The sequence below is a fragment of the Sapajus apella genome, unplaced genomic scaffold (assembly GCF_009761245.1).
Source record: "Sapajus apella isolate SASKATOON/1434 unplaced genomic scaffold, GSC_monkey_1.0 scaffold12, whole genome shotgun sequence".
Classification (NCBI taxonomy): domain Eukaryota; kingdom Metazoa; phylum Chordata; class Mammalia; order Primates; family Cebidae; genus Sapajus; species Sapajus apella.
In genome coordinates this window covers 17,436,261-17,449,311 of record NW_022436952.1, presented here as the reverse complement: position 1 = coordinate 17,449,311, position 13,051 = coordinate 17,436,261, and the positions used below count along the sequence as shown (strand labels likewise).

At 39.2% G+C, this 13,051-nt stretch overlaps 1 protein-coding gene across 19 annotated transcripts in view; it reads right to left on the bottom strand.

Moving 5' to 3' along the window:
- Nucleotides 1-13,051, bottom strand: part of NCOR1 (nuclear receptor corepressor 1) — a 183,766-nt gene that overhangs the window by 41,489 nt on the left and 129,226 nt on the right. For 18 of the 19 annotated variants that reach the window (XM_032280184.1, XM_032280179.1, XM_032280187.1 and 15 more), the window contains 8 exons: nt 12,437-12,557; nt 12,229-12,330; nt 11,786-11,886; nt 7,226-7,394; nt 5,124-5,264; nt 3,009-3,092; nt 2,266-2,522; nt 1,283-1,643 (listed from right to left, as the gene is read on the bottom strand). In XM_032280184.1, coding sequence (XP_032136075.1) covers nt 1,283-1,643; nt 2,266-2,522; nt 3,009-3,092; nt 5,124-5,264; nt 7,226-7,394; nt 11,786-11,886; nt 12,229-12,330; nt 12,437-12,557 — 1,336 coding nt within the window. The remainder of the gene's footprint in view (nt 1-1,282; nt 1,644-2,265; nt 2,523-3,008; nt 3,093-5,123; nt 5,265-7,225; nt 7,395-11,785; nt 11,887-12,228; nt 12,331-12,436; nt 12,558-13,051) is intronic. The other variant, XM_032280188.1, reaches the window with a different exon arrangement.

The following is a 13,051-nucleotide window of genomic DNA, read 5'->3' as shown; positions in this document are numbered from 1 at the left end:
AAGTAGCTGGGACTACAGGCACCCGGCTAATTTTTTTGTATTTTTAGTAGAGACGGGGTTTCACCACGTTGGCCAGGATGGTCTCCATCTCCTGACCTTTTGACCTACCCACCTTGGCCTTCCAAAGTGCTGAAATAACAGGCATGAGCCACCATGCCCAGCCACCCTCAATTTTTTTAACTGTGGTGAAATATACCTAACATAAAATTTGTAATTTTAGCCATTTTAAAAGGTACAATTCACAGTGGCATTAAGTACAAGATGATGGTTGTGCAACTAATATTTTGATATTATAAACTTTACCACCATCAGACAAATCTGCCTCCCCAAAGAAAGGAAGCACACTGGTTTATCACATACCCTTCCAAGTTGCAATGTGCTCAAATATGGAGTGCCCTTCCCTCTGCAGGGCAATTCTCCATCAGAACTAAAGCTACAAACTTTGGATTCACCACCCTATCCCTAACAAGGACTTCCCCTTCTCCTCACTCTGTGCTATGCCTCTCACACCTGCCAAAACACTCTTCTTACAGCTCGAAGTGTCCTAGCCTAGGACCTAGCATGTGAGTCATCAATAAATTTGTATTATAATAAAAAATGCTAAGTAGATGCATTTTTAAGAGCCTCATGTTGTTTCAGGGACCACTTGATAAAAATCATGTGGTAAAAATCACTTCTCAATTGATGTAGCTGCCAGCAGCATGGGGATATAGTGATAACCATAATAATAGCAGTAACAGCAACAGTAATAATTCACATTGACTGAGCCCTTCATAAATACCAAGTACCATTTTAAGTTCTTTACTTTTACTACCCTATCTTCCTAACAGTCCAGAGAGGTAGGTCTTAATGTTACTTTGTGATTTTACAAATCAGAAAACAGCCAGAAAAAAGCTAAGTAACTCATCTGAGTTTATGCAGTAATAATGTTAATTCAAGCTTACAAAGTCTTATTCCAGAGCCTACTTTCAGCCTACCACACTGCCACTGAAGGAACAATGTCAAAACTGACTTCCAGAAAACCTTATGTAATTGGCTGAAAATCCACCTTTAAAAATACACTTACTCTTCAGCATAATCTGCACTTGATTTAAATATTAGGTATTTTACTTAAATTATTCCTGCTTTCAAATTGGTGGCCTTTCATACTCCTAGAAGCAAGCACGACCTGCAGATCTTGGGATACTCTAAAGCTAACAATTCAGTATTTACTACTTGACAGGTTTCTTTTTTTTTTTTAATGCAATAAAATGGATCAGACCAAGCCTCAAAAACAACATACCATCAGAAGTTCTGTTCATCATGGGTGAGCCTCTGGACATGGTATTTTGATAACTCACAGGGGTCCTCCGTGCACTGGTGTCATCGTAAATCCCGGGGCTCAGTTGTGCTTTGGGAGCTTCATGTAGTGTGGACCTAAGAACGGAGGGGCCAGAGCTTACCACTGATGTGTGTCGGGAACGCACGGGCTCGCCTGCTTTCACATCTTCGTATTTTCCCCGTTCTACCACTTTTATGTTCTCTGGCACAATTTCCAGCGGAGGCATTCCACGGGATAGTTTGCTAGGCCCCGTGATTAAGGATTTGACATTGTGTTTGATGGCAGATTGACCTGAGTTGCTGTCAAACTTTATTGGTGTGCCCTAAGGGGAAGGAAACAAACATTACGGTGGCAAAGTCATCTGCCTATTTTTCTATCTCAGGTCTCTGCCTGGCCCACGGCAGTTACAGTTCGCTGGGGTGACCTTTTTGTCTGTTTGGACATCTCAATCACAACCCCAGTGATCCCCTGAGCTGCCTACTTTCCCACATTCCACACTCCAGGCTATGGACACAAGAAAGGCGCAGTGGCTCACGCCTGTGATCCCAGCACTTTGGGATGCTGAGGTGGGCAGATCACTTGAGCTCACAAGCTTGAGACCAGCCTTGGCAACATGGCAAAGCCCTGTCTCACACACACACACACAAAAAACAGAAATTCTGGGTGTGCTGGTACATGTCTGTAGTCCTAGCTACTCATGAGGCTGAGGTGGGAGGATCACTTGAGCCCAGGAGGTCAAGGCTACAGAGCTGTGATCATACCACTGCACTCCAGCCTGGCCCACAGAGCAAAAAAAAAAAAAAAAAAAAAAGAAAGTACAGGAAACTTTCATGTTTATTTCCAGGAGGTCTGACATCATAAGAACCACTTATAATTATTAAATCACACTTTTTAAAATGTTCCAATAAATACCAGTTACTGACAAAAAGCCAAAACTTAGTTACCTGGGAAATGGAACCCTCAATTATCGGCCTTGTGCTCTGGACCACTTCTGGAGTTTTCCGACTTTCCTGAGTTAAAATATCTTGCCTTGGAATCTCATGAATGGAACGCCCCATTTCTTTGATGGTGGTGATGCCATCATATGGTTTTCCTTTGGTAATGGCACCTTCAAATGCTCGTATGGGAGGACTTTCCCTTTTAATTTGCTTGGGATATTTAAGGCCATCTTCAAAGCTTTCAGTTGTTGCTCTTGGTGTGCCTTGAAAAACAGTTCGGGAAACATTAAAATAATGCTGATGGTTGCACAACAATGCCATTGAACTGTGCACTTAAAAATCATTAAAATGATAAATTTTGTTATATATATTTTGACATAATTTAAAATAATTAATGCCTTGGCATCTTGTAGTCTCTAATTTTCCGTTTACAACAGATCCTCCAATCAGTATTCATCAATCATTATTTCTTTAGGGTTGCTCAAGATATAATATTAATACATCACTCACAATAGTCACAGAATGGTTCTTACATAATAAACATGTCTCTATATTAAAAGATTAAGAAACTGTCACCTTCCAATAAATTACGTAGCCCAGAGGCAGAAAAGTAAAAACCAAGACTTTAATATTTAATATTTCAAAAGGGAAAATATCTTGAAAAGCAGAAATGCACTGTAAATTAATGTCAAACTATTTTGCCAGGGAGGCAGTTATAAATAAAAAGGCAAAACAAGCAGAAAGTTTACCCTGCATTATGGAGCCAGACAATACAGTCCTTTCTTTGAGATCAGAATGAGGACTCCCCCTGGGTAATGCTCGGCATATCAGCCCTTTCAAAACAAAAACACAATTCAATTATTCAACATAACATGTATGTCAACTCACATACACTGAATGTTGTTCTTAAAGTATATGTTTACGATAAATGTTCTATGAAGGAAGGAATGTCAATTTAAGTTTGTGAACTATCCAGAAGTATCTAATATGACATCACATGGTCCTTTGTAAATATTTTCCTAAATAAAAAATGGTCATCCAAGGCATCTAATGAAAGGTTGAAAAGGAAAGATACTTTCAAAGTTAAATCTAAAATCCCAACACTTCTTTATCAAGAGGAAAGAAGATATAGCATTGGAAATCATTGCTTAGCTTTAAAATATACTTGTGATAGGGGCCGGGCGCGGTGGCTCACACCTGTAATCCCAGCACTTTGGAAGGCTGAGGTGGGTGGATCACCTGAGGTTCGGAGTTCGAGACCAGCCTGACCAATATGGTGAAACCCCACCTCTAAAAAAAAAAAAAGAAAGAAAAAAAAAAAAAAAGAAAAAATTATTTAAAAAAATAAAAAAAGAATATAAAGAAGAAAAGTTTTTTAAAAATGAAATATACTGGCCGGGCGCGGTGGCTCAAGCCTGTAATCCCAGCACTGTGGGAGGCCGAGGCGGGTGGATCACAAGGTCAAGAGATCGAGACCATCCTGGTCAACATGGTGAAACCCCGTCTCTACTAAAAATACAAAAAATGAGCTGGGCATGGTGGTGCGTGCCTGTAATCCCAGCGACTCAGGAGGCTGGGGCAGGAGAATTGCCTGAACCTGGGAGGCGGAGGTTGCGGTGAGCCGAGATCGCGCCATTGCACTCCAGCCTGGGTAACAAGAGCGAAACTCCGTCTCAAAAAAAAAAAAAAAAAAAAAAAAAAAAAAGAAATATACTTGTGATAAAGGGAAAATGGAAAATATGAATACCATAAAAACAGGGAAAATGTATTAAATAAAACATGCAAATCAAAATGAAAGAGTTGTAAATAACCTCCTAAGAAGTTTCACATTATTGTTGCTGATAAATATAAATGAAGGGTTAGAAATAACCACACATATTTGCAGTAAAAGTGAGGTGTGATTTTTTTTTTTTAACATAGAGAAAAATACAGCTCTTGGAAAATTACATAAGACTTCCCTGCTTTTAGTATTTCATCTAGTTTAAAACTGGTTGAGGCAGGTTAAGATTTAAACAAAGTGGGAGATTAACAAAACAAAATCATACTGATTATGTACTGAAAGCATATCACATGAGTAGTGCCAGTTCAGACACTGCTTCCAATCCTCACACGATGTTAGCTACGACCCCGTAATTTACAGAGGAAGAAGCAGGCTCAGAGGAATTCAGGGAAAGGTGAAGCTGCAATTCAAATTCATGTCTTTATCCATTATACCACTTCATCTGCCTCACAATTCAAAATGAAGTTCTCATAACAAATTTTACCTATTTTATTTTATTTTTTGAGACAGAGTCTCCCTCTGTTGCCCAAGCTGGACTGCAATGGCGAGATCTCGACTCACTGCAACCTCTGCCTCCTGGGTTCAAGCTATTCTCCTGTCTCAGCCTTCCAAGTAGCTGGGACTACAGATGTGTGCCACCATGCCCGGCTAATTTTTGTGCTTTTTAGTACAGACGGGGTTTCACTGTGTTAGCCAGGATGGTCTCGATCTCCTGACCTCATCATCCACTTGCCTTGGCCTCCCAAAGTGCTGGGATTACAGGTATTAACTACCATGCCCAGCCGGTACCTTTTTTAACTCACTTAGCTGAAACAAAAATAATCTGCAAATTGTATGAACATTCAAATATGAACATTCTAATAGTAACCTCTGATATGACCAATTATGCTTAATTTCACTTCCCTCCATTGTTATACGCCACTTTAATTACATACAGATATGAATATAAACTTCAATTAATATTAATATAAATATACATTTCAGGTGGAAATGACAAGAAATTGCATACAACTTAATTCAACAATGCAAATTTATTGTATAAAATTACATTTATCAAAATAATATTCTGGAAACAAAGCTTTACCCTCTAATGGTGCTGATACTGGAGACTCCCTCATTGACATCCCTTGCTTTATATTTCCTTCCACTGATTCATAGCTTCTCTTTAAATTAATTTCATGAGCTGTTCTTGGACTCCTAGTCCCTTCTCGGGCATTCTTAATATCTACAGAATACACAAACAAGATTTGCTCAGACAGAGCACAAGGTGTACAATATACAGTAAATAGGTTAATTTCATAGTCTATCTTATAAAAATAATATAAAAACTATAATAAAATCTGTGTAGATGATTCATGAAAATATTTTCATTCATTCACATATGTTTATTGATATCTACTGTGTGCCAGACATAAGCTAGGCTTGCAGATGAGATTTACAAATTAAGTCCCTTTCTGCATGAAACTTACAGACTCTGTAGTGCAGTACTGACTATGTAATGCAGTACAGACTATGTAGTGCAGTAAGCTATGAAAGTATAATGTGCTATGAAAATGCTGGGAGAGAAACCTAACACCTTCAGGTTCAGATAAGCCTGCTTAGAGGAAGTAATGTGTAAGCTGAGAATGAAGGATGAATAAGAGTTGTTCAAGTGAAAGGTAAAAGGGGGGAAAAGGACAGGTAGAAGGGAACAGTGAAAACAAAGACCCCCTAGGCAAGACAGAGAATGGTACCTTAAAAGAACATAAACTCGGTATCTGGCTAATGTGTAGAGTGGAGCTGGGAGAAAGAGCGTGGGGGAAGTAAACGTGATGGACTAAGGGGAAAAGAAAGAAGGGAAGAATCTCAAGAGCTAAGCTGGAAGCAGCTCCTGGAGAGGTCATAAAGCTAAGGTAGGGGCTTGGTTATCTTAGGGGTGATGGAAAATTCAAGCAAGGAGTGATACGGTACACACTTTGAATATGAGTGAGACTGAAGGTAGGGAGATGAGTTAGGTGGCTGCTGGGTTAAAGATGATGGTGACAGTGGTGAATACAGAGTATGGATGGATTCTAGACACTTTAGGAAAATGAACGGAAATGACAAAATGATTTGGTGGATGTGGAAAGAAACAAAGGTGTGCAGACTTCTGGTTTGCACAATGTACATTAATTTCTTAGCCCGAGAAACAAAATGTTAATCAATATATGCCAGACATGTAAAGGAGAGAGAAATAAGAACGCTACGAAGCATTCTGCAGCATCTGGCACTGTGTACACTCATACTTTATTTTTTTGTATTGGAAGAAAGAAAGCATAGCTAATGACTACTCCAAGGTCACAGAGCCAGGCCCAAAAAAGAACTCAAACTCGGTCAAAACTTTGGCTAATATTGCTATCACATTTGAGTCATTCTTATAAAATACTACTACTGAGAAAATATAACTTAAGAATACATCTAAAAAATATATATAGATGTTAAAATAGTTTTATTAAAGAGATTTTAAATATTGTTATCAATATTATCAGATTATCTACCCTTTCTTTTTTTTTTTTTTTTTTTTTTTTTTTTTGAGACAGAATCTCCCTTGGTCGCCCAGACTGGAGTGCAGTGGAGCAATCTCTGCTCACTGCAACCTCCACCTTCCAGGTTCAAGTGATTCTCCTGCCTTAGCCTTCTGAGTAGCTGGGATTATAGGTGCACACCATCATGTCCAGCTAATGTTTTTTGTATTTTTAGTAGAGAAGGGGTTTCACCATGTTGGTCAGGCTAGTCTCCAACTTCTGACCTCACGATCCGTCGCCTCAGCCTCCCAAAGTGCTGGGATTACAGGCGTGAGCCACCACACCCGGCCTACTCTCTAATTCTTAATTCATAAAACATGGATCTCTTCAAAATAAAAGTATTCCATTAGAGTTCAACAAAGGCTCTTTTCCTAAGCTAAACTGACCGCAGTTGATAATCTTAGCTACCACCTATGGGACATTTAGTCTGGGCTCTGCATTGTTAATTGCTTTTCACTGACTGAGCTAATATTCACAAAATTCTCATGAGACAAGTATTATTACTAACTCCTCTTACTGAGAGAAAACATAGGCTCAGCAAAGAGAAACTGACTTCTCCATAGCAGAAATGTGGGAAAACCCAAGACTATCTTTTTAGCACATATTATAATACTGGCTATGGAAGTATATATACAATACTTACTATCATATGACAAGATATGTCCACTTTTGCCTTCATAAATAACATGGCCTTTGGATGCAGCTTCCTCTCTGCCTTTTTCAGGACTGCTGTCTTCAATGGGCATTCTAGAAATGGACCCCTTCACCAAAGTCTCCGTTGGTATGCCAGGCTGGGGCAGAGCTGGGGTGCCCTGCCATCAAATCAAGCACAAATAGAAGAATTACTTGAGTTTAGGGGAAACACAAGATGCTCAGAAAATTTAACTTATCACAGAGTCAGACTAATCCATAACTTCAAAGAAAGCAGATGTACATGAAAGGAAATTAAAATATTGAATTTTTTTTGTTTTGTTTGAGATAGAGGTTTCACTCTTGCTGCCCAGGCTGGAGTGCAATGGCGCAATTTTGGCTCACTGCAACCTCCACTTCCTGGGTTCAAGTGATTCTCCTGCCTCAGCTTCCCAAGTAGCTGGGATTACAGGCATGTGCCATCATGCCCCGCTAATTTTTGTATTTTTATAGAGATGGGGTTTCTCCATGTTGGTCAGGCTGGTCTCCAATTCTCGACCTCAGGTGATCTGCCTGTCTTGGCCTCCCAAAGTGCTGGGATTACAGGCATGAGCCACTACGCCCGGCCTGAATTTTTATAAACATGAAGATATCCTGAACCTTCATCCTTCAACTCAGCCACATAACACTTAAAATTATGACAGGTATATTAGGTGAATCAACTTTGCTCCCACCTTCATGTGAGGATTCTATTACAGGACTTAACTCTCAGAAGTTTCTCTTAAGGACTAAAATCATTTAAATGTAACAGCTTTTATTAGGTTGGTGCAAACATAATTGCAGTTTTTGCATTGCTGAAATTTGCCTTTCGATACTGGAATATATTCTTAAATAAATGTGGTTATGTTCTTTTCTCTTTTGAATGTTGTTATGCTATGTATCGTTTTAATGCACATTTCTCACTTTATTTGCTAATAACTTATTACTTGCTGTTTATTTTATATTCATTTTAGACAATGAAAATGATGTTAGATAAAAAGCAAATTCAAGTGATTTTCTTATTCAAGTTCAAAATGGGTCATAAAGCAACGGAGACAATTCACAACATCAGCAACGCATTTGGCCCACAAACTGGTTACGAGCATACAGTGCAGTGGTGGTTCAAGAAGTTCTGCAAAGGAAACGAGAGCCTTGAAGATGAGGTGTGTGGTGGTCGGCCATCAGAATTTGACAATGACCAATTGCGAGCAATCACTGAAGCTGACCTTCTTATAAACACAAGAAGTTGCCAAAGAACTCAACATCCATCATTCTACGGTTGTTTGGCATTGGAAGCAAATTGGAAAGGTGAGAAAGCTCCAATAAGTGAGTGCCTCATGAGCTGAGTGAAATTTTAAAAAATCGTCCTTTTGAAGTGTCTTCTCTTATTCTAGGCAACAACAAACCGTTTCTCAATCAAATCATGCCATGTGATGAAAAGTGGATTTTACACAAAAACTGGTGACAACTAGCTCAGTGGCTGGACTAAGAAACTCCAAAGCACTTCCCAAAGCCAAACTTACACCAACAAAAAGGTGGTCTGCTGCCGGTCTGACCCACTACAGCTTTTTCTGAATCCTGGCATAACCATGACATCTGAAAAGTATGCTCGGCAAATCAATGAGACGCACTGAAAACTGCAATGCCTGCTGCCAGCACTGGGCAACAGAAAGGGCCCAATTCTTCTCCACGACAACACCTGATCAAACGTCACACAACAAACACTTTAAAAGTTGAACAAATCGGGCTATGAAGTTTTGCCTCATCTGCCATATTCATCTGACGTCTCTCTCACCAAACAACTACCACTTCTTCAAGCATCTCAACAGCTTTATGCAGGGAAAATGCTTCCACAACAAGCAGAATGCTTTCCATGGCCTGGCGCAGTGGCTCATACCTGTAGTCCCAGCACTTTGGGAGTTTGAGATGGGTGGATCACCTGAGGCCAGGAGTTCAAGACCAGCCTGCCCAACATGGCGAAACCCCATCTCTCCTAAAAATACAAAAATTAGCTGGGCATGGCGGCACACACCTGTAATACCAGCTACTTGGGTGGCTGAGGCAGGAGAATCACTTGAGCCTGGGAGGCAGAGGTTGCAGTGAGCTGAGATCGCACCACGATCTTTTTTTTTGGTCAAAAAAAGAAAAAAGAAAGAAAATGAGTTTGTCGAATCTCGAAACATGGATTTTTATGCTATAGGAATAAACAAACTTATTTCTCATTGGCAAAAAATGTGTTGATTGTAATAGTTCCTATTTTGATAAAGATGTGTTTGAGACTAGTTACAATGATTTAAAATTCACAGTACGAAACCACAGTTTTGCACCAACCTAATAAAAATAAGATGATAAATTAAGTTTTAAATTTAGAATACTACAACTTTCTCTCAAATTGTGATATGAGGGAAAAATAGCTTTCGAATATCAAACTGACTACTAGGTTGTTAGGCCTTTGGATGCCTCCGTGTTGTAACACTGATTCAGTTTAGGTCAGATTATCTAAATTTTCACCATCATCAATCCTCCTCTGGGTTGCCAGTGACCACGCTTCTTTTTATTCTTCTTTTATGCAGTGAGCTCTTCCTTCAAGGGAAATAGTTCATAGAACCTAATATGTAGAGCATTTGCAAGAGAGAGCAGCTTGGCATAATAAAGGAGTTAGAGGCCTAGACTGAGTTTACTCCCACATTTGGGGTCACGACTATACTCTGAGGACGGCTAAAATCCTAGAGAGCATGATCTGATACTATATGCTTAAGAAAAGTGGTAAGAGACATACATTTACTTGTCCAGTCATTAAGTGAACTCATTAGTAAACATCTAGAAATCCCTAATACCCACTTCAGAAGTACTCATGTCAAATGCACAGATTTTAAAACAGATAAAATTTAGTCCCCTTTGGCCCAGTTCATCCTGTCTTTCTTCCTACAGTTTGGATACTAGTGTGAAGAGACAAAAATAATACTATAGGCCCATTTATTTTCCTCTGTCCATTTTAAAGCATTAGCTTGTAAAAATAGAAACAACTGACCAACTGTAAAAGGAGAGATTTTACAAATCAGTATGTAACTTTCTTCCATTTTTTTTTTTTTTTTTTTTTTTTAATAGATAGAGTCTCGCTCTGTCACCGGGCTGGAGTGCAGTGGCACAATCTTGGCTCACTGCAACCTCTGCCTCCCGGGTCTGAGCGATTCTCCTGCCTCAGCCTCCCGAGTAGCTGGGACTACAGGTGCCCGCTACCACATCCAGCTAATTTTTCTATTTTTAGTAGAGAAGGGGTTTCATCATGTTGGCCAGGATGGTCTCAATCTCTTGATCTCATAATCCACCCACCTCTGCCTCCCAAAGTGCTAGGATTACAGGCATGAGACACTGCGCCTGGCCCTTTTCTTCTGCTTTTAACTTAACCTTCAAGGAAGTTGTATGTGAACTACATCTCAGAAAGAAACCATCTGGGAATCTCGTTAAAATGGGGATTCTGATTCACATAATCTAGAATGGAGATTGACATTTCTGCATTATCCTAGCAAGCTTCCCAGTGATGCCAATGCTCTGCTACACAAACCACACTTGGCCAGTAAGGCCCTAGCAGAATCACTGAAGGGCTTGGGAAAACAGATTGCCAGGCCCCAGCAACAAGGGTTGGGTTTCAGTAAATCTGATGTAAGCCCTGAGAATTTATATGTCTGAAAATTGCAATGCCTGCTGCCAGCACTTTTCTGCCAGTAGCATCAGAATCACCTAGGGAACTTATAGACATTTTTGAGGTGATTCTGATGCTACTGGTCTGGGGATCACACTTTGAGAACAACTGTCCTAGAGAACAGGAACAAGTCAAAGAAAAACAGAGTGACAATGAACGAACACTTTAGAAAATACAAGACACAAGTTTCTGTTCACAATGATTTCCTAAAACAGAATCTTCCCTCTTGTGCATATACATAAAGAACTTTTTAAAAAGATACAAAAAATAAAAAAAAAGAACTTTTTATATTTCAAGTTAAAATTAACTGAGAGAAATTTTATTAATCAAAATTGGTGATTTATTTAACCTAAAATTGGAAGATTTTTGGTGCTTCTGTTAATGCCATCCACATTTCCTGGTTTAGCATTAGATTCTAATAAGGCAGCTCACATACTGAGATTCTAGAGCTACCTCTCCACAAGGGCAAAAGTAAGCAAATAATTTGTAATGGTTTTCTTCTCAATTTCTATTTAGGCTAAACACATGGTAAAAGCTTTTCCAGGAAGACAATAAGAGCTGCATCAATTAGAACATATTTCTTCTTCCAATTTGCAAGTAAGTGACCTTTTCAAATGAACCAAAATATACATAATATAGCTTGCAGTCAAAATGATCACATTAATGTCTCTGAGCAGATAGTTTGTAGATCTAGGTTTCACTACCACTGAGATCCAGTCCCATAATGCAGAAAAATGAGCTTAAGCCACAAAACTAATAGCCAAGTACTAAGAATTACTTCTTATTTTTTCTGAGCTTCTGTTCAGTATATTAGAGATGATCATAACTAACCTGAGTGATAGAGCCCCGTAGGGAGGGAATGCTCTCCACTGAAATTTTGCTGGTTGGAGTTCCCCGAGTTATACTTCCTTCTTGTATGGTTCCTGTGGTACCTGAATACAAACAAAGCTATTAGCAAATTACATCCCCAGCCCCTGCCCCAAAACACAAAACAACAGCCCCTACTTTCTTACTCAAATAAGAAGAAAAGGAGAAAGCAGCACAAAAACCATGATGTTTGTTTCATTAAAAGGTACTTCCAAAATAACACTAAAGAACTGCTGAAACATGGAATTTCAAAGTTTTAAAATAACTTTTACAAGGATAGAAAACAAATTTAGAATTTAAAGACTATAGTTAAAAAATATTAAAATCATTAAAATATATTAATAATTTACTTTAATAAATTTATTGGGGACAGAAGTTTAGTATTTCTGCCAAACAGCATATTTTACCTCTGACTACACCTTCGTGTTGGGCCCTGACCAATAGACCCTCAGGTTGTGAGTTTTGGCTTCGGGGAGAAAATTCTTCCTGCTTGATGTAGGGCAAAGTAGCTGTGGAAAGGCAGAGAAACATGAAGCAACCCAGTACTAAATTACTGACTGTGATGTTACAAACGTAGACACATTATGCACATTATGACTGTATTAACTCACTGACCTGATTTAGCAGATTCCTGTTGCCGTGGCAGTCCAAGAGAGATAGATCCCACTGAGGGTTTAGGTGTTTCTTGAGTGTAGGAAGCCTGATTGTGAGAAGTCAAATAAGTGCCTGGTGTTCCCTAAAAAAAAAAAAATTTTTTAAGATTAAACATTGTTTTCTCACAAGGTCAATTTCACAAAGTCAGCATTCCCATTTCTGTTTTAAAAAAAATATACCCCAGGCCAGGCGTGGTGGCTCAAGCCTGTAACCCCAGCACTTTGGGAGGCTGAGGTGGGTGGATCACGAGGTCAGAAGTTCAAGAACAGCCTGGCCAACATGGTGAAACCCTGTCTCTACTATAAACAAACAAACAAACAAACAAACAATTAGCCAGGAGTGGTGGCACGCACCTGTAATCCCAGCTACTCCAGGGGCTGAGGCAGAGAATTGCCTAACCCTGGGAAGCGGAGGCTGCAGTGAGCCAAGATCATGCCACTGCACTCCAGCCTGGTCAACAGAGGAAGACCCCATCTCAAAAAAAAAAAAAAAAAAAAAAAAAAAGTATATCCCCTCTACCCAAAACTAAGAATAGTTTTTGTAAAGCAAGAAAATCTTCATTGTAGATTGCTTTAA